Raw genomic sequence first — 22,562 nt, forward strand, 5'->3', positions numbered from 1 at the left:
GGGATAAGGGAGAGGGGAGGTGTTGTAACCAACCACACAAAAGAATATTTGAGAATGGCTATTGGGATGAGGTTGGTGTTAACCTTCACCCTTGGGCGTTTTTAAAGGAAAGCTTTTGCTGGTTTTTTATTACTCTTTTTTTCTCATTTTAAGAAGAAATGTATCCTGGTAAATCTTAGACAATGCATTCCTATTTAAGTGATATGTGATTCCGGCAATAGATCTATAGTAAAGATGTATACAGATAAAAACCTTCCCTCCCCCCTTTTTCCAATAACCCATTTCGTCCGATAGCAAATTGTTTTCTGGTACTTGGCTGTGTTTATATTCCGGACACCATTGGTTGATTTGCAAAGACCCAATTGCGAGTCGGCACAAGGTCCCCTCTAAGTGTTTAAATCTAATATTCCAGCTAACCAAAAAGTGTAGTAAAAAAGATTTTTGCCACACCAATGTTTCGAAGATTTGTCCTTTTTTCTTGTCACACCAAAATGAGGAATGACGTAACTGAAAATGTCAAAACACACGTGAAACAATAGAGCTTAATAATTAGAGAATTACCAGTTTTGGAATTAGTATCCACTTCCTTATAAACAGAATGTTTATCAATCCAATTTTTCTTCAATAATCTGCTGAACCGAGCCTCCTTTATGTAGAAAGTACACAGTTATAACAACTAATAAACTATGTTATTGTCATTCTAAAAAGCTCTTTAGGAGATTGCAAGAACAGCTGATCAAAGCACAGATAGATAGATAGGAGCCGGAGGCAAGTTTTATGTATATGCCATGCTTTTCAAATCTGACCTCTAAATATTTGATTAAAGTAATATAAAGTACTTTGCTTTCCTATATGTAAATGATATCTAATGAAATAAAATATCTTGCTTAAAATCTAAATAATGTTACTCTAAAGTTGTCGGACAAATTTTGCCCAGCTAACATTTTCATTGAAATTCATTTAAAATTCATCTTTTTCGCTTACATCTATTCATTTAAAATCATCATGCCAGAAAAATGAAAATCAGGGATATTTCAGAATCAACTCCCTTCTAAAATGGCACCGATTTTGATGATTATAGAAATGAATTTTAAATGAAAATCATTTTTGTGAAGACCTGACTTTTAAATGAAAATCATTTTTGTGAAGACCTGACTTTTAAATGAAAATCATTTTTGTGAAGACCTGACTTTTAAATGAAAATCATTTTTGTGGAGACCTGACTTTTAAATGAAAGTCATTTTTGTGGAGACCTGACTTTTGAATGACGCGGCTTTAAAAATTCATTTAAAAATAATAAAACAAACGAAAATCTATAAAAAATATATATTTGGTAAATATTTCAATTGATCAGACATTTTAACAGCACCACAATAATAGATATTTAACGCATCGTATTATAGACAGTTTTTCGCGAACATTAAAATGATAAAGCTAAGATACGGCCCTTCAAGGCTAACAAAACTAGTATATATGTCATTATTTTTATTTTGTGGAAATTGTCTATAATAAGACGCTATACATGATTTTCCAGTATGACTAAGAACCGGTTCAATTCCTGCAGAAATTAATCGGTTGCAAAGCCATACTGAAGACTAAATTACCTACTTAATTAGTCAATAAGTTACAATTTTATTACAGAATAGGTGTCAACATGAAGGATAGAAGGCGTTGGTGGTGAAGAGGGAATCATCCCTTCCCCCCACCTTCCCCGTGTTCCAACATAAAACAAAGATAATAATATCCATAAAAGTGAAGTAACAATTATTCTGGTGTCAGAATAAGCAGAACATTTGTAAGTAAATAAAATTGTATAAGTTGTTTTTAAAAATTACTACCTACTGAAACAAACCTTTACAGAGCTTAAAAATGACTTGTAAGATACTAGCGGCTACGCAAGAAGACTCTAGAGGCACTTAAAGTTGGGGGGGGGGGGAATAACAATTTTGGGGGAGGGTACCACCACCCTCCAAAGAGAAATCGCCCCTAAAAACGTATTCCCCCCCCCCCCCGATAATAATTATTATTTTTAAAACTAAAATTTTAATTTAAAAAAATAGGTTTTGGGATTCACCCTCCGCAAGTGACCCTAAAGTCCTCTAGGGGCGAAGCCGCTAGTAATTTATATATTACTAGGGCTCTACTTTCAAAAGAATATGGAAGGGCAGAAAAATAGCCTAAAATATACCTACACAGACGTTTTAAAAAAACATAACCATCCTAAGACCTATATGTATCAGATAGTGAGATCCTTTGCTACAGTACAGACAAAAAAAAGCTTACTAATTTATATATTAGGATGATTGTATATTGTAGGTACATAAGAAATACATTATTAGACAATATAATAAAACCCATATTCAGCACATAAGCAAAAAAATATGATAAATTAGGCTTATAATAATTAAAACATAAAATTACTGAAGTTTTTTAATTTAAGAGCTGTAGTTTTAAACTTATTGATATTTAAAGACATTATTGTTGTTACACAGAATAATATCATTAAAATATCAATCAGGCAAGAAATAAATCTACGAGTATTAAAATAATACTCACTCGAGTCTTTGAAGTAAATTAAGAACTTTGGTTTTTGACTAGAAATAAAAAGTAGGTTTATTTGAACAGTACTGGCTAAGAAAGATTGATAAATTATTAAATTATTGTTCTTCTCGACATTGATCTTCTTCAACTCTGCGCCCAGGACTATTGCGGATATGTTGCACACAGATTTTGGTATCTGAAATATTAAATTTTTTTTATTTATTCTGTAAATTGTCTTTTTTTACTTTCCCTTTTACAATGATTTACAAAATAAGAAAAAAACAAAGCTATTCACCGGTGTCCTGGATAGAAAACAGGTTTTTTTGACATACGTTTCACAAGACCTATGTAGTCATGACCGGGAGACAATGACGGTTCAGTACATGACTTTTGTTAAATCACAGCTGATCATTTTTGTGGATTTTTTTGAAAATTACTTTTTTTTCCAAAATTTCATAGTTTTTCCCAAAAAAATCTCAATTTTCTCACATTTGCTGCTTAGTTAGTCTAAATTTACGCAAGAAAAGTATAATAAGTAACAGCTGTACTGAAGATTGTGCTATCACCTATAACAAGATCTTTCAGAATCAATGGAATAAGATTTGTAGTCTAGAAATTGAGTAAGAGTTAATTATTTTGAATTAATGTTCAACAATAAATTTGCATGTCAGAACTGCTTCTAGCCTCCATAGGCTTTCACCTGGCTTTAACATGATTCAATCTATCTGACTTTGCCTTTGACTCCACAACATAAAGTTATTGCCCTCAAATTTCTTTCACTAAAACATTATCTCCTATCAATCCACATGTTAAACTTCTTGTTTAAAGACTTTAAAGTTACTGTCCCTGTCCTTCAACTTTAACAAGTATGCCTCATAATACTTTCCACTAAACAGGGTACCTCTCTCCACCCTGGTATAGCCAGACCTCTATTCTAGCCGGCTGACATGTTTCACCCAGCCTATAAATCTTAATGGAAGTCAGTTTAGAATTCTGACCTTGTTTGTTAATCAACAATTTCACACACTTTTGACTCTTTCTTTATGGCACTTGTTTGCTATTTAACTTGTGGCTTGACATTTGCCATATAAAGGGATAACCTCAAGATTCAGAATAAACTTTCAAGTATACATACTTTTTACTTCCTTTGGTTTCCTATGAACCAACTACTGTCATGAGAGATCTTTCCATGAATGAAAGCCAAGACTGCCATGCATCTAGCTACATGGTCTTTAAGACTCCCTTGCCTTAGTTACTTCAGCTAAAAGCTCATATCCTCTCATTCTCTATTACTCAGAAATTTACCATGGTTTCCGCCTACTCTGCTGATTGAAAGTCAGGTGGGTCTATGATTCCAGATTTAACACCACTTGATAGACAAACTGCCCTTTATTTTTGCTTTGCTAATCCTACATTTTGGTCTTCCTGTTCAACACCTTCCTAGGTCCCTTTACTACTGGTAGCTTTTAGGAAGGGTAGTATTGATCTGCTTAGGACAAAGAACTTGCCTGTGTTTATTTTCAAATTGGATTTTAAAGTCGCCATTGGAAATCACACTTGAATAAAATCCAGTTATGATCATGTAACCAGCATTCACATTCACTCTAGTAATAAGCTACTATTATTTTCTTCAAGCTATGAGCCAAGTGCTTTCCTGTCAGTTAGCTGCTCTTACACTATCTTGCAAATTATTCATCCAGCTTAGAATCCAATATGTATCTATAATCATTCTGTAGGTTCACCTATGTAAAACCTTCCATGGTTCTCACTATGACATTTAATCATTAGTAAAGACAAGCAGTGTGTACAAAAGGCAGAGACTCAATCAAGACCAGCTATAGACTGGTCTTTACACGGATTCCAAGTTCATGTCAAACACTTACAAGTGATAATCCCATTTGTTAAAAATATTAACCTTCTAGTAAGCTCTTTTGAACCAAGGACTGGTTGTATATTCAATTGTAGCCTGGTATATATGGTAATATAGGACTTTAAACATGGCAACTGTGGTTGTGGATATATATGTTATACTCTAAGCAGATATTGTTTTGATGTTGAGACATCAAATCAGCCAGGAACCAATATTGAGCAGGATAACTTGTTAATATTTCAAGGAAACTTGTTTTAAAAATATAATATGTCATGAGGCATGCAACAGGGACATGAAATATTTTTTAAAAAGTTAATTACAAGAGTTGTTTAGACATCAATTCAAATATTTACTTCAAATAACTCTTATTTCATTTCTAGACTACAAATCTTAGATTATTCAAGATTTTTAAAGATTTTCTTATTAATGATAACACAGTTTTTTAGTTCAGCTGAGCTGGATCTTTAAATCATTTCAATGGTGATCTAAACCACCCCGCGTGAAATTTCAGCCAATCACAGCAGCGTATTTTTAAAATGATCACCATTGAAATGATTTAAAGATCCAGCTCTGTATTTATTATACTTTGTGTAAATTTAAGTTAACTAACCTGCAAATGTGAGAAAATTGTGATTTTTGAAGGAAAAACTATGAAAATTTGGGTATAAAAGTAATTTTCAAAAAAAGCCACAAAAATGATCAGCTGTGATTTAACAAAAGTCATGTACTGAACCGTCATTGTCTCCCGGTCATGACTACATAGGTCTTGTGAGACGTATGTCAAAAAAAACCTGTTTCCTATCCAGGACACCGGTGTATTATTGTGATGTGTATGGTTGTCTCAAGTCCTTGTAAGAAAAATTACAAAGAAAACTTTATTCCTTAAGTTTCTTCTTTGAAAGTTTTACTATCTATTATCTTAACTAATTTAAAGAGGTAGTTGCACGAAATGCATTTAATCTTGAATTTAGTGAACTGCATATCTTTTTCTGTTCAATAGTTTAAATTACATCTAAAGGACATATATTTGAAAGAATTTTAATTTTCTACCAGGTAGTTTTAAAATATCAAGATTTGAAAATCATTTTTATTTATATTTGCAACATAAATGGAAGTATGAAATAAAACATAGAATAAATAGGTCCCTCACACAAAGTGCCTACAGAGCTTGGAATCACCCCCCTTATTTTTTTTTTAAAATGGTGTTGTTAGTTTTTTTTTATAAACTAACCCTTTAAGGCCCTAACCCTGTGGGGCTACCCAATACAACACAACATAAACTTACCTATCCTATAGTGACAAAAAAAATATTTTCAATTTAATTAAAATAAAGAGTTTTTTTGGTATACCAAAAAAATAAAAAGTCGAAATTTTAAAAAATGTTAAATTTTTAGCTTTTAGTTTCGACATATATATGTACATATACTAGACAGACAGGCAAAATCCACTTGCAAATTATTGGCACAAATCTAAAATCTAAAAATACGATTGCTCAATTTCTTCTAATTGTAAAAACATACGGACGGACGGATCAGTGAAGGGACCTCTATTTATAAAAAGCTTAGTTTAATCATTCATCTATTTTCTCAGGTCATTAGGCATACTGGAACTTTAATAAAAAGACTTTTTTTGTGAATCTTACCCTTAAGTACAGACGGACTGGCGGGGCAGTGGTGAACTAAACAGAAGCACCAATTCTGCTCAACTACAATCAACACAGAAATAAGCTTTACATAATATCTAGCATCTTAAGGGATAAGTCTAAAAACAATAAATTTATAAACATTTGGACACAACTAGCTAGGACAAAAGTATATAATATTTTTAAACCAACGAATATAAGAAAGTGTTTATATAACTTTGGGAGTGTATTGTATAGTCAATTGTCCCTTCCCTCCCTGATTACCACAATTTTCAGGAAACTATAACGTGATTTTAAAAGTTTCTAGAATGCTTTATCAAAATTAATTTTACAAAAACTTCTATTACAGATAGGTACATTTATCAGATGTAATATCTAGTTTTTAAAAAAGATGCCAAATCCCTTATGCAGAGTCTTATTTCATTCCTTGAAGTTGAGTCCCAACTATAGAATTCACAATCACATCCACCCTTGCTCTCATTATTCACCTTAAAACAAAACAAGGATGACAACATTCATAAGTTTCTTTCAAAGCACAAAAAATTATGGAGGGACAAATGGATAAATTGATTAATAGAGCAGATATACAGCTGTCATAAAAAAGCAAATCATGAATATTACAAAGATATGTTAACCTTGCTACTGAAATCATTCAAAGGATATACCAAAAAAAATATGCTTCTTTAAAAAAGATAAGTTACCTACTTTGTATGAAAGGACACTCAAGTTCAACTCAACTAACCAATAAAAAAGGGGGGGGCGAATGTGCCACTTTTTGAACCCAAAAGTAAAACACGCATGATCTTAGCCCATAAAAGAGTTAAAGATCTAAAATTCGGTAAAGCAGTTGCTTACGTGGAGAACAATATGGAACTGTAAAGAAACCTCGGCGTTCACAAAAAGTGGCACATCCCCCCCCCCCCCCTTTTTAAAACCCTTAAGTTGTTAAGCCAACTAATAAGAAAATGTTATAATAAACCTTAGGGGACCAGTGTAATGAACAGCCCATTGTCCCCTCCCTCCCTGACTAAAAATACTGACAAACCTGAACTCAAAGAAGGCAGAAATAATGTTCTTGCATCTCATCTTTATCCCCTCTGCCTGGTTACATATCCGACAAACAATAATCTAAACATTATTTTCTTTTTACATACCTATCTTAATTATGATTAATACAGTTTTTTTTAGTCCCACTTTGAAACCGATTAATATCTGCTGGATTAGAATCGGTTATCAGCCATACCAAAAAATCACGTAGAGCATCGTATTAGAGACAATTTTTGACAATCATAAAATTAATATCAGTTTTGTCGGCCTTTGCCTTTGGCCCCTAGGGGTAAAACAATGGGTTTAATCTAACATTTTTTTTATTTTACTATCCGCGGAAAGCTGTCTATAATACGATGCGACTAATAACACACCTCTTCAATAAACGTATCTGATAAACAATATCTTGGTTTGATTAAGCTATTGAATTTAGTAAAACATTTGGATAAATATATTTAGTTTTCTACTGCATGTACAATTCCAAGGCTCAAATAACCATGCATATGTCAGTAACCACTGAATCGATTGAGTTAGTAATATATTTTTTATAATCTTTATTAAACTTTAGATAATAATTTCTGCAATAAGGCTATATGTCAATTTTGATCATGTTTAATTATTGGAACTTTAAAAAGCATTTTCTTTAGGTACTTGTTTTTTAAAACTTTCCGACCATTGTTTTCTCCCTTTAATAAGAAATTCTAAGTAAGTGTCTCTGAGCTTCTATGTTAAAAAATTAAATAGTCCACACCTGTACGTCCAAAACTTCTTAGCTGGAAGAATAAGGTTACATTTGATGGACTTTTGGTAGCTCTAGCTCCATCTTTTAACAGTCAACGAAATATTTAACAAAAACAGGCCATCTAAAGTTAAACAAATAATTCGAAACATCTGAAAATATAGAAGATTAGTGAAAAGTATGATAATATTATGAATGAGTCGCATACAGTAAATTTTAGTCGAAAATGGGTTTATTTCTTAACTTCTAGAAATAGTACGCTTATGCAATGATTATCATAAATATTAACTAAAGTTTTTACATCTAATTATATCATATAATAAATAAAATAGAACAGAGATAACAATTTGAAGTCTATAAAACGCGAACATACAAGCTTCGCTTAGTAATAATAACCGTTGTATTATATTTAATTTGAAACTGTCTGCTACAGCCTGCCCGCGTTTTCTTATAATATGTACAGAAAATTCTCACCTGTAAAAATTCCTCGCATATAAGAGATTAAAATCGTCCATAGGCAAAACTTTTTTGAAATACTTTTATTTTATATGATTTAAACTGTTTATTTCATACAATTTTTTAAGTTTCAAGAGAGCATAATCGTTTAATTATTACAATTTTCTAGATGATTTGATTTTAGGAGTAAAATTGTTATGCAGAAAATGTCCAGTGAATGCCGCGTTTAATTTTTAAATAAATAAATGAAATGTCGTATTTTTAAAAATGCTCATTTTAATAACGGACTAAATGAATTTTGGATGAAATTCATTAAATTTTTTTAAAAACATAAAATTGAAAAATGCATGCTCCATCATCTTTTTTTCACCACTAGACTTAAAAAAAGATTTCTTTAAAAATTAGGAAAAATTACAAAAGTGAAAAATAAATGCTGGTCATTCACTTTTCATTTTCAATGAAAAAAACATTCTTTTCATCTTTCAGGCATTTGGGGGAAAATTACAAAAATGAAAAAAAAATGCTGGTCATTTATTTTTCATTTTCAATGAAAAAAAGATTCCTATCATTGCTATGAATTTGAATTTGTCATTTAATTTTTTTGGAGAGATGACGCATGTTTGACTGGGTGTGTGTGAGTGAAGGTTTTTTAAAAAAAAAGACAAGGGTGATCTTTATTAAAAAAAATAAACTATCGAAAAATTTCTAAAGTTTTCAAATCCCATTATACATATGTTTAATGTTTATATTAGTTATGGTTAATAACTTTCACATTGATATATTATTAGATAAAATAGCTCTATTGAATAAATCATAACTTATAAGTTACATAAGCTATGTTTGCTTTGAAATTTTATTAATTCTTTTTTTTATAATATAAAAAAAATATCGTTCTTTTTATAATAAAATAAAATTTTAGTCTTCTGATGGTTAAACTTGTCATTAAAATAAACAATTTTTAAACATTCTAGGCTATCTAGGAGTTTAGGTTTCCTAAGTTTTACATATACCTTTATATCTATAAAGCTCAAAACCCTGAAACCCTAAGGAACTTTATAGGATATTGCCTATTGTCTTTTTAGTAATATTGTCCATTTCCATGGTTGTTTTAGAATATAAAGAAGGGGAAAATTGAACCCAGGCCGGGGGTGAAGGGTAAAAAATGAATGGGGGAATTATTGCTCTGTATGTAGTACACTTTACTCTCTATCACAAAAAGACAGAAAAAGAGTAAGACACAGACAGTAGTGGTGGTGGTTGTTTAGGAAGGGAGGCTTCCCATGTATAGGGTCACTCTTTAGTGTTTTAAAGTGGAGAAAAGGGGGAGCGGGCAGTAGAAAGGTCTCAGATGTTTTAGCTTTCCTACGTAAGATTTTTACAATTTCAGTTTTCTGCTGAATTTATCAAACATGAAACCGAGTGAGTTATTTATGTGGAGCACATGAATTTTTACATGTTTGGTTTAAGATGTATTATAAAAGTGTTATTCTAGTGCTTTTAGTGATATATGGTGCTATGTAAATGATTGCAGTAACAAAATGTTGAGTGATTGTTAAAGTTATTGATATACCAACAATTCCCTGTTAGCAGTTTCATGCATATATGCAAGTTTATTTGACATTTTTGTAACAACTTAGACATAAATAATTAGAAAACATCATACTCCCGAAAAATAGTTATCAACCTTACCTGTACCTAAAAATTTAGCTTACATTGTATAGGAGAACCATATCGGTTAAGCGGTTACTTCCTTGGATACAGATAGACATGCATCCTGTTACTTTTATAAATGTATTAATTAAATTAGTCTAATTATTGAATTAATTGCGCAAGGTTTCAAAGTATATAATAAATATTGCAAGTTAGAAGGAAGTTAGAAGAAAGCATGGTTAGAATAGTGAATGGTTTTAAAAAATCGAGGACAATCAATTACATTAGTATTTAGTAAGTCAGTAATATTAATTATCATTAATGTTAAAAAGCATGATATTAATCAGTAAACATAGTACCTAACAAATATTCAATAAGATGCCATGAGTATACTTAAGTAATTTTGTATTTGATGATATTTTAGTAAAATTAATTCTAAATAATAACCAGTCAGTGTTTTAAAGTGACAATCGGACAAACGGACGTACAGACATAACTTAGATATTGAGTAGATACTATTCAAATACCCAAAGATACAAAAAAAATCTTTCATTCTCTGACATATTAATTCTAATGCTAGGAAAGCATTGCTTTGAAAATAATCTTATTATAGAACATTCAATGATGTCTTATTTTGCTAAATAGGTATTAACACGATCAAGGAAATTGATTGAAAGTAGAATATCTAATAAAAATATTTATCAAAGAAAAAAAGTTTTTAGATTTAAATCAGGTGATCGAATTTACTCTTATCATACAACGATAACACCATAAATAAAGGCGAAGCCATAACAAATATACATCAGATTTGCAGTGCTATTTTCAGTATTGTGATGTCAAACTTATTTAATATGGAATACTTGATACGGGCCAACTTACAGAACTTGTTATAGAGTAGCTTTGATTACTGTCATCTGGTGTATCGTTATATTGGCCCGATGCGAGTTTCACTCTATTAGAGAACATAAAAAAATAGTGTAACATCCAAGTAATAAATAAATCCATTCAAATAGTTCATTATTTACGTACCTACCAAATCCAAAAAATATAAACAAATATTTTACATTATGCAATATTCATTAAAAAGGGTAAAAAATACATAAACAAAATATAAATGGTAGTTATCGTACAAAAAAAGGTAACACATTCAATGAGATATTTGGCATATGCCAATATTTTACTTCTTATATGAGGGGGACATTATCTATGCCACGATCTCGTAAGACCAAGATATCAGTACATTTAATAATACCACAAGCAGCTAAAAATATAAAATTTTGACAAATATATCAAGTACAAGCTGTGTTATATAGTTTCAATTTATCTTCCTAATAGCAATTTATACGAAGCTAAACTTAACTCTTAGCTTTCTAGGATGTTTCGAACACTTGGTTTTACGGAAAAGTGTAGAAGATCTTGCCCCCCTTAGGATAGATTTTGGCACATTTATAATCAAAAGGAGATTACATTTAATAAAAATAAAAACTTATGCAGGAGCAAAAAAAAACATCGCAAGAAATATTCTCAATGTAGAACATGGCACTGAAAAAAAAACTATTTGCCCTCCAGCTTTTTATTGTTTGAATATACGAGAATTTTTAACAAAAAAATAGCATAAATTAAGCAGGTTAAAATACAAAATAAGAAGCAGATATACCTAGATTTCCACCAGAAAAGTTGGAGGCATTATAGTTCTTATTTGGATGCCATTTACATACTTAGTTAAATTTTTATTGAATACAAAATGTAATTTTAGATAAGTTTAAGCTTTTGCAATGCAAGTTGACTTGAGAGAGCGTAAATTTTCTTCAATCCTCCCAGCATGCAGTCCTCAGTTCTAAACAATAAAATATTGTTGAAATATACATCTTAATAACTGATATTAGATGGATTATTTCTAATTAAACTGAATTTGTCCAATAAGATCTTGGAAACCAATTGACGGACAAAAAAGTTAGGGCATATTTTATTAAATTTTTGTCGGCTTTTATGTAACCCTCGCCCCTTCCCTTTAGAAGAAGTGATTTGTCTTTAATACAAATAAATAAATGTATAACTGAAAAGAAAAAAAAACGCGCAAATTCTTAACAATTTATCAACTCACCTTAGAGTTACTGTAACAAGGTCTCCTTCTTGAATCTTTTCTACTCCAATATTACCAACCTTCCATCTAAACATAAATTATTAGGTACATTAATATATATTTCATCCTAATTAGAATCGACAAAATTCCTCCATTAGTAGATAAATCAATATTTGAAGAAACGTCGAAGAATGTTATTATATGCTTTATTCAACTTTTTACCTTTTAAGCAACCAAAGACAATAACAAACTTCATTTATAGTCTATTGTTCATTCTTTGTTAGTTTTGCTTTTTAGGGAAGCTTAGTAAAACACAGGGACATTGGACTTAATAACTTTGGTAACTTTTATTAAATCTTTATTGGTTGGTTCATTAACTAGCAGTGCCTAAACTTTCTATAATATTTTATTCGCCAGAAGGGGTAATTTTGTTAACTATTTTAGGCCTAGTTGATTGTCAAATCCCTTACAATTCCTGGTAAAACCATTTTACCTTGATATGGCACCTGGAAATTCTATTTTCTTCGTCAATGTCGTCTTCAATAATTCTGCCAGAGATTCCTAGGTATAATAATTTATTACTTTTTTAATCTACCTAATGTAAAAAAAATGCACAGTAAGAATTAAGAATAATCTTTGAGTATGAATTTGATATTAAAAAATTGTATCATGGAAGAAAACGAAGTAGAGGGTTTCGTCGTATTTTCATGGTAGCGTTTGATAGATTATTTTAGGATAGTTCAGTTAGAGGTTTATGATTGCCCCGCAGGGTTATGATGTGGTCCCGCAGATGCTAGAAATATTAGTTATTGTTAAAATACGACGAAACCCGCTACTTCGTTTTCATTTCATGGTCCAAAAAATCAGTGTTGTGGATCCGGATCCGGATCCGCAAGGATCCGCATTATTTTGAGTCCAAGGATCCGGATCCTGGGGTATAAATTTATGGAAAAATCTACCTAAATTTATATAAAATAGTCACTTGCAAATTTTGAAAATTGGACATTCTCGTGATGAGAGTCAATCTTTAAGGTTTAGGTTCAGACTTAAAATTAAAGGTATTTTTGACTTCGAGATTAAAGAATAAATATTTTTTGAAAAATTTGGTGATTTTATTTTTATTGTCAAGGATCCGGATCCGCACTGACCAAATTTGGAGGATCCAGATCCGGATCCGCATATAATCAATGCGGATCCGCAAAAAAATTAATTATCCTCGCAAGACAATTAAATTGTCACTAAAGATATTCGAATAAAAAGTTTTTTTTAAGGTATAGAAGAGTTAAGGGTATAACATCGAAGAAACAATCTCATTTTCATACATAAGCTTTTTTATTTTCTAAAACATTACCGAACAACAATGTTTCATAAATAAACTTTTAGCGCCCGTTTTATAGACGTACGGACACACACTTTGCTAGAAAGTAGCTATGCTACTAAAATAATACCTTAGTGTCCAAAATTGAGTTTAAGCATTCATTTATTTGATCCATTGATTCAAATGTTTCAACTTTAGAACTCAGACGTCTAAATTATATTTATCATGTTAGTATAAAATAAGCAGGGACAAGAATATGTATAAAAAATTACTAGAGTTTTTGACAATGTAAATATTGTTTTTCCTTTGTTTCATTTTACAGTAAATAAAAAAAATTAAACTATAGAAATAATACAAAATTCAAAAGTTTTTCTACATAAATATCCCTTTATCTGAATATTTTGCTTGTTAATTAAAAAAATAAAAGTGCTATTTCAGCAAAATATTAAAACATAAATATTTTAAGTTGACTGATTTACACTATTCTCGTTAATAGCATGTTTATCGCATTGTATCATAGACAGCTTTTCGCGAATAAAAATTCATAAGATTAAAACCAGTTTCGTCCTATTTAAATGGCAACTGCCTCAATCATATTAAGTATGAAAGAATTTTAAGGTTCATATTCATTTGGTTTCTATGTCTCTTACTCTTTGCTTATAGTCTAAATTACGCCAAGAAAGCTTGAATCATGGAAAGAAAACTGAGTAGCAGGTTTCGTCGTATTTCCACAATAGATTTTGATTATTTTAGGTTAGGTTATGTAAGTGTTACCAATTTCCCCGCAGTGTTAGAGCCCCTCGCAAGTCTAGTATTAGGCGAAAAGACTACTGTGAAAAAACGACAAAACCCGCTACCTGTTTTCTTTTCATAGCCGAAAGCTTTCATGGAAGAAAATATTGTTACCTCAACATAAAAGAGTCCTGTATCTGTTTACACCATATTCCTATTCATAAAAACTATGACTGACAGGATGACTAAAATCTATGAAAGTTTAATCCTTCTACAGTTTTAGGTTTGTTGATAACCTCTAATTAAAACATTTCTTAGTACATCTTTTGTCTCATGGTCATAACTTTCCTCTTAATTGACTGAGAATTATGCCTATCCCTGGTTCCCTGTAGACATTGTTTAGTAGGCTATATATTTGTCCTATCTCTATATCCCTGCTTATCATATTCCTTGTTTAAGAAGAGTATAGTCCGTAGTATCTCAGTAGTAGACTATATATTTGTCCTATCCCTATATCCCTGCTTATCATATTCCTTGTTTAAGAAGAGTATAGTACGTAGTATCTCAGTAGTAGACTATATATTTCTCCTATCCCTATATCCCTGTATGTCATATTCCTTGTTTAAGAAGAGTATAGTCAGTAGTGTCCCAGTAGTAGACTATATATTTGTCCTATCCCTATATCCCTGTATGTCATATTTCTTGTTTAAGAAGAGTATAGTCAGTAGTATCCCAGTAGTAGACTATATATTTGTCCTATCCCTATATCCCTGTATGTCATATTCCTTGTTTAAGAAGAGTATAGTCAGTAGTATCCCAGTAGTAGACTATATATTTGTTCTATCCCTATATCCCTGTATGTCATATTTCTTGTTTAAGAAGAGTATACACGGCTGGACCCTCAGATGTCAAAACTTTATTTTAGTGTTTGGCCAAAATGACTTAGCAATTGTATCTGTAAGTACGTCTAATAACACCCTTTGCTATTTTTAAAATCCTAGAAAATTTTTTTTGCAAGAAAATTGCATAAATTCGCAACCTTTTTTAGAACCACTACATAACTCGAGTTTTAAAACTTTTTATATAAAATCCTTTTTACAAAAAATATTAATAATTACTTAAAATTAAACCTGAAAGAAAAAAAATCTCATTACACGTGTTAATTTGCATGTTTTAGGCCTTTTTTTGAGGAAAGTATAACTTCCACATTTTTGACAATACTATATTTTTTTAACATTTCAAAGTAAAATATAATAAAACTTAAACGATTTTTCTTGAATTATCAGTTGAAAATTTCATCAAACATGCAATTTAAGCGATGAAAATTTAATAAAATCATTTTTTGAATGTTTAGAATTACCAATTTTCTACATTTAAAACAAAATGTTAACAAAATTTAAAAACATTCTAATATATAACTTTAAAAATCAATAACATTTTATAAAATGATGTTTTAAAAAAAAATCATTAAAAGGTATTAAAATGCATTTTAAGTTGCTTAAAATTAAAACGAGAATATCTTTTTACACTTTATTCTTTGTAATAGAGATTAATCGTCATTTGCTGAAAATGAAACATTTGATAAACTAATTGAATCTTTTTGTGACCATGTTTAAACTTTTTAATTTTTACACTAATGTGTTTTTTAATGAAAATCTTTGTTGAATTCTCTTTTGCGACAAAAAAAGAAAGGGAATTTTTTACTATTTCTAGGTTATCTTATGTAATTTAAACTATATAATATGAAATAATTTTTAATTGTCTTTCTTTTGAGCCACAAAACACTGTAAAATGTAACATATATGCAAAAATAACAATTTTTTTAATGAATATTATAATATCCTTATATGACATTGCGTCAGAGCTTATTCTTTAGATCATATGTTCATGAAAAGTAGTCATAAACTTGGAGGGTTGCGCTATTTATTAGAATATTAAATAAACTTGAATGGTAAAAATATTAGCATAGCCTTTGTCAATCCAAATGCTTTAGGTATATAATTCGGAAAGTTAGTTAAAAAAGAGAGAATTTGCTGTGTATACTGTTGAAAGACTTTCAAAAATGTAAATTACAAAGCAATCCTAATAGATCGGGTCGTAGGCGAGTCTTAGTCGGGGGTTTTCTGATAGCAAATATTGCGTTATTGGTATACAATGTAAAAAAAAACATTTTAAAGAAATTCTTTAAATAAAACCCAACGTGTATTAGCAGTACAAACATCTTAATGCTAGCAGACATATGTTTATCAACATTTGCAGAAAACTATTTCCACAAGAAAAATTATTCAGGTTTCTACTTCACAATTTTAAATATTTCTTTCTGATAAAATGTTTTACATATATCGTATAATCATTTACCAAAAAAAATATTTTGATAATTTAGATTTCAGAGAAGATTAATCCTTTCAAAAAACTAAGACGACATTTTGCATCTTCTGTCATGACATTTTAGAAAAAAATATAAAAAACCAAAATTTAGTATGAAAACTATTTTCATCGATTTTTCTGAAGGTATTATCGTATTCTGTGGCTTTGTTATTATCATTTACTTATATCGAAAGTGCCAAACATTGTACCCTAACTTATTCATTTAATAAAAAACTAACCGTGTATAGTCAGTAGTGTCCCAGTAGTAGACTATATATTTATCCTATCCCTATATCCCTGTATGTCATATTCCTTGTTTAAGAAGAGTATAGTCAGTAGTATCCCAGTAGTAGACTATATATTTGTCCTATCCCTATATCCCTGTATGTCATATTCCTTGTTTAAGAAGAGTATAGTCAGTAGTATCCCAGTAGTAGACTATATATTTGTCCTATCCCTATATCCCTGTATGTCATATTCCTTGTTTAAGAAGAGTATAGTCAGTAGTGTCCCAGTAGTAGACTATATATTTGTCCTATCCCTATATCCCTGTATGTCATATTCCTTGTTTAAGAAGAGTATAGTCAGTAGTATCCCAGTAGTAGACTATATATTTGTCCTATCCCTATATCCCTGCTTATCATATTCCTTGTTTAAGAAGAGTATAGTCAGTAGTGTCCCAGTAGTAGACTATATATTTGTCCTATCCCTATATCCCTGCATGTCATATTCCTTGTTTAAGAAGAGTATAGTCAGTAGTATCCCAGTAGTAGACTGTATATTTGTCGTCTTCCACAGCTTCAGCTTGCAAGCCAACAATACTGCTATCAAACCCTTCGCTCCAACTAAAATAAAATTTTGTAATGAAAATACATTCGTTTAACTAGAGGAAAGATTGGCGAAGCTTCTCTATATTTATGACTGTCCATCCGTCCTGGATATATCTGAACTTTGACATTTTATAGATGCTATAATTATCCCATTTATGATTTTTGGAATTACAAATCCTAGAAAAACAAAGTAAAATGTTAAAAGCGAAGCATCTCTAATATTAAGTCCTAAAAATATTATCCTCTATTTGCATTACTGTTCAGACCGTTTACGAACTTCCTTATTACGGATGTTTACTACCTTGTTTTTGTAGATATATGTTTCAAACTTAGATTTAATAGGTAATACTCATTTTTAAGGACAAATTATAGATTACCTAATTTATTTTTAAGAATTTGTAATAACCAATAAGGTGGAAAAGAAAACAGTCGCTAAACTAATCTAGAACCCAATCTAACCCCCCCCCCCCCCTTGTTTTTTGTAAAAACAAGGATGACAACATCCATAAAAGTGAACCTCTAAAATCAGTAGGAACGACAAGCGAACAATCGACTATTGTCGAGTGTCAGAACTTGATAAGCATAACATTAATTTCTAAGTTTAAACAAAATTGTACTTAAATTTGTTGGACAATTGCTTTTAAAAATCTACCTGAATATTCTCTCAATATTGATAATTTTCTTGGATTTAGAATCCTCAGCGTCAGCCAATACAAACCCTTCCTAATATTAAAAATACCAATTCACAAGGATAATATTATTCATTTAATCGAAGCTCAACAAATCAGACAGTCAGACAAAAGGACATTATCAAATAAAGATTGACAGGGCTTTTTCTTTTGAGATATATTCAAATCTATTGCCCCAATTGATTTTGTGCAATAAGTTTAAGGACATACTAACATATTTATACTTTTAGAGAAGCCTCACTTGTATCCTTGTGCCTATGAATGTATCAGGAATCAAAATTTTAAAATTAAAACATGATGATTAATCTTAATAAATTGTTAGGAAATGATCATGCTTGAAATGGACATAAACTTTCTTAATTTAAAGTTGCTACGGTTTCCAATTTATCAAAACTATCAAAGAATTACTAAAGCAATATAATTTTTCGATTTATGTGGGGAAACGACGTAGGCCAACGAAAAATTGCATAATATTTTCACGACCTTTCATTTTTTATTTGGAAGTATGAGTTTGACTAAACCCATAACAAACCAACCATCTTTAGTATATGATAGCTTTGCAACTAAAACTCCGGGATCTTAAGGGATCAACCATTGGACACTAAATTGATGTAACCTCCCCTTTACAATTATTATTAACAAATTACTTCTTCTAAGCCAACGAATAGCAGAAATAGCCTTTATAATTTTGGGGGGTCAGTCTTATGTTTCCTACCTTATGGAACTAAACCATAATCTTTCAGACTTGCAAATCTTAATCAGACTACAAATAAACAACTAACCTTTTCGGCAGTTTCCCCTAAACTTGTTTTGTCCGCATTATCCGCACCGCTCCCGCTTTCCGCAGTTTCCCCACCACTCCCGACGCTCCCCTTGTCAGCGCAATCCCCGACACTCACTCGCTCCCAAGAATCACTACAATAAAAAAACACAAATTAATTTTTACAGAATTTATTTTTCATAAATGATTCTAATGATATAAATGCCTTTTACAATATTTTGAACATAATGAGATTGTTAAATCAGTCTTTTGTGATAATTAATGAGATATGTATTTTAGATTTTACTGTACAGAAAGTAAATGTTTATAAAAAATATCAAAAATGTACATATATAACAGAGTTTTTTCTTTAAATTAATGGCACTAATAAGACGACAAATAACTACAAAAGGATTTCGTGATTTATTTACATAAAAATTATCAGTACTAAAACTTAAACATCTTAGGTTATTTCAGGGATCTTGAGGGACAAGAAAATAGAGAATAAATTGTTGTACACCCCAAAATGTGTTAAAGGTATATAAATTCTCATTCATAGGCCAAAAAATCCTTGGATTTTGGAGGATTTTTCACAAAAACAATTTTGCCTCACCAGCGATTCTGTTTTTTTTAAGGAATCCACCTCTTGTTAGTATTTACTGTTTTTTTAAGAGCATTTTTTTCAATATGGTCCTATTTTACAAATAAACTTAAAAAGAAAAATTACAGAATATTACATTTCTTACTATTTTTTTCATTATACCTATCTCCACTAACTTCTCCGCTGGTATCTTCAGAAGCCGCCCGTGGCTCATGCTCAACATCAACAGCTTCTACAGCTGCTGCTGGCTGCTTAACTTCAGCCACTGTCGGCTCTTCAGCTGCAACGGCTGGAGTTTCTTCAGCTTTTTCTTCTATGGTAACTACATTGTTTGAGTTGCCTCCCTAATAAATTATAAAATAAAAATTATTGAATGATAAATATCATCTCTAAGTCTTGAATACCCTTCTTTAGAATTGTATCTTTAAGTTGCAATAGCTGCTGTGCCTAGCATAGAGGGACATCTTAAATATTAGGGAAAAAATCGCTAAAAACCTGTCCAGAGCAAACATGGAGCATCTCTAATTGTATTTGTTTATGAATTTGAGACAGACATATAAATAATTGCACTTTGAAAACCAATAATTTTTAGCTAGTCTAGGGTAATAGGTAAAAGCAAGAAACTTATCTTCGGAGGCAAAACTTTAGCCATCCAACAGCATAAGAACTAACCTCGTCCGTCTCTGTAGGTTGACTGTTGTCCAACAACCAGTTTCCATCAATGACCCATTTGTAGGTGTACCTAGAAATAAATTAAATTAGGGCTTCCACACAAAACTTTATTTCGAGCAAAGATTCCCCCCCCCCCCCCCTATTTAGTATTACTCTAGTATCCAAATATAAGAGTTACAGGATGTCTGTCTGTTTGTTTGTTTATTGCGAAGGATTTCACTTCAAACATTTAAAAAATGGAAGCTTTTTCTAAATTATGGTTAATTTATGCATGTTAAAATTTTCCAATCGAGTTGAATTAGGATTCCTGCAACTGTTGGGTACGATTTAAAGAACGTAGTAACTCCACAATTTAAAAGATGATTTAAACATGATGCTTTCACATTTTTTGACAAAAAAGAATATTTACATTTTTTGACAAAAAAGAATATTTACATTTTTTATCCTATTCATCAGATTTTTTTGTAATAATGATTACTAGGACACCTAGATACATTTTATATGCAAAGCATCTCTATAATGAAGTGGTAAAAATGCAAGTATGCAATGACTTACTTGCCGGGTTCAACCTGAGCTGAATAAACTCTGGAGTTATCCTGGTTCTGTGTAGTTTGAGCTGGAGTCCAGTTGTTAAAAGATCCGGCTATCTTTACATCGGCTCCCTCTCCTGTCCATGAAAGCTCCAATAAAACCATCTAAACAAAAAAGTTTTTAAAAGAACTATAAAGGAATCTATTTTTGTTACTCTAGGGGCATTTACTTAGGAGTTGATTTATGGGGGGGGGGGGGGGGGAGTGATGGATCGACCCTCAACTTTCAAATTTAAATAAAGAAAAAAAAACATGGGGAGAGGTATTTTTCTCTTGGGAGGGTGGAGTTACCTTTCTTCAAGATAGTCATAAACCTTCCCTGGAGCTATGAGAGGCGAGACTTAAAATATAGCCATGTTGATCCATTGGTTGGCGAGATCTTAAGCTACAAACACACACATAGACATACTAACACTTTTATATAAGGATGTTAGAATGTCAGACCGATTGACGGAGTTTCGCTTTTATGAATGTTGGTATCCTTGTTTGACAATTTTCTAATTAAACTAATTGATTAGTTTCATATTACACAGAAGTATTTTTTACTTTATAAAAATTCATTAATATGCATGAGTGGCAAAGCTATAAAAACATTAAAATATTTTTCACAAAAGAAAAACTATGAACTATCATATGGCATTAAAATATAAAAATTATAAATATGTCAATACGTCCCTCTAAAGTTCAATTTTAAAGTAAAGCTCCAAAGACTTAGGGGGAAGCATATTATAAACATAAGTTATTAATTAGCTATTTTAAACGAATTGGATCATGTATAGTTTGTGTTAAACTAAATTTTCCAATCTAACCCGTTTATCAAATATATATTAACACATAAATAATTATAATTTTAGATGATAGAAATATAATACCTTCTTTATTATGAAAAATAAGACAAACTTCTGCACACAAATATCTGTAATTATATAACACAGAATTTCACTATAAAATAATCTGCTATAAAACTGTAAATGTTTAACACTATAACTAACATATGATTTTGCTACTCTACATACGTGTCTGACAGACGGACGGACAGACAGACAAGACAGACCGGTGTTTTAACTTCCAACACACCACCACTGCGCTCCCCAGCTACATATGAAATAATCAGCTGATTTCTAGATTCTATTCACTATTTACAATCAGGTTTCTGCGCTACTTTCTTGACAAAAATAAAAGAAATTTTTTGAAGGAAGTTTTTATGAAAATGTTCGATAAATTTTTTTTGGATAATGAATTAATAACATTTGTGATTTAAAAAAAAATTAAGCCAAATGTTGTTTTTAGAAAGTTGCCTCAGTTTTATAAAGAGTTGTTAGACTTGAATATGTTTCTTTCATGTAGCAAAATTTTCTTTTTGATAAGAAAAAAACATGAATTATTATTTCTTAATTTTAACTAATGATTTCTTTTTTATATTTCAAATTTACCTTTTAACACTGAAAACTATAAATTTATTATCAGTTTAATTGTTGATGCAATTTTTATTTTTTTGTTGAAATGCATAAACTTAGTTCAAGATTTTACACTTAGAAAATTGAAGGGAGAAATCGCAAGGGTGAAATAAAAAAAGGAAGGTGGGTAAAAAAAAGGAAAAAGAGGGGAAAAGGTTTGCAAAAAATCACGTTCATGAAAATGTAAAGAAACAGCATTTTTAGATTAAAAAGTTCTATATGCCAGAGTAAAAAAGCGAAAAGTTTCACCGATTTATAGATTTAATTTTATTTAGATTAGATGAATAAAGCAAATATATTTTTTTAAAGAGGAATGCCTTGGCCTATAAACAGGCGCATCTTATTTTCATGCACAGTTAGGACTTCTCATACAAAGGTCCTGCAATCAAATGGTTGGTTGTCTATTGGATGTTACTTAACATAATATCCACCAGTAAGAGTTAGAGTATTCCATCCCATTTCAGCGGATGATGCTCTTAGGTTCTCTAGAGGATCACTTGAAATCGAAGGAGAATCAC

At 30.7% G+C, this 22,562-nt stretch overlaps 1 protein-coding gene and 1 long non-coding RNA gene across 15 annotated transcripts; both read right to left on the bottom strand.

The window, feature by feature from the left end:
• Positions 1–1,311: 1,311 nt before the first annotated feature.
• LOC145322444 (uncharacterized) lies at positions 1,312–8,008 on the bottom strand. 9 transcript variants are annotated; one of them, XR_013880702.1, is made up of 8 exons: positions 7,852–8,008; positions 7,099–7,181; positions 6,480–6,541; positions 6,054–6,116; positions 2,557–2,737; positions 2,321–2,455; positions 1,640–1,852; positions 1,312–1,607 (listed from the first exon to the last, which is right to left on the bottom strand). It is a non-coding gene; the product is annotated as an uncharacterized LOC145322444 (long non-coding RNA). The 9 variants fall into 9 exon arrangements; XR_013880697.1 differs by having other exon boundaries at positions 1,312–1,852; positions 2,321–2,420; XR_013880695.1 differs by having other exon boundaries at positions 1,312–1,852; positions 2,321–2,442.
• Positions 8,009–10,945: 2,937 nt separating this feature from the next.
• LOC145322445 (uncharacterized) lies at positions 10,946–21,694 on the bottom strand. Of its 6 annotated transcripts, none has more exons than XR_013880703.1 (14): positions 21,460–21,694; positions 20,553–20,692; positions 19,998–20,067; positions 19,488–19,669; positions 18,747–18,879; positions 17,928–17,998; positions 17,171–17,290; positions 14,253–14,285; positions 13,477–13,555; positions 12,522–12,589; positions 12,050–12,115; positions 11,664–11,782; positions 11,344–11,468; positions 10,946–11,161 (listed from the first exon to the last, which is right to left on the bottom strand). XR_013880703.1 is itself a non-coding variant. In XM_080164446.1 (13 exons), exons 2-12 carry the CDS (start codon positions 20,690–20,692, stop codon positions 11,698–11,700), a joined length of 1,047 nt encoding a protein of 348 aa, XP_080020572.1. In that variant the 5' UTR covers positions 21,460–21,694; the 3' UTR covers positions 10,946–11,149; positions 11,664–11,697. The 6 variants fall into 6 exon arrangements, 4 of the variants coding, with proteins under 4 accessions (XP_080020572.1, XP_080020573.1, XP_080020570.1 ...); XR_013880704.1 differs by having other exon boundaries at positions 10,946–11,149; positions 11,344–11,487; XM_080164446.1 differs by lacking the exon at positions 11,344–11,468 and having other exon boundaries at positions 10,946–11,149.
• Between the last annotated feature and the right edge of the window lie 868 nt (positions 21,695–22,562).

Source organism: Acartia tonsa, chromosome 6 (assembly GCF_053477335.1).
Source record: "Acartia tonsa isolate MP-2025a chromosome 6, ASM5347733v1, whole genome shotgun sequence".
Lineage (NCBI taxonomy): Eukaryota > Metazoa > Arthropoda > Copepoda > Calanoida > Acartiidae > Acartia > Acartia tonsa.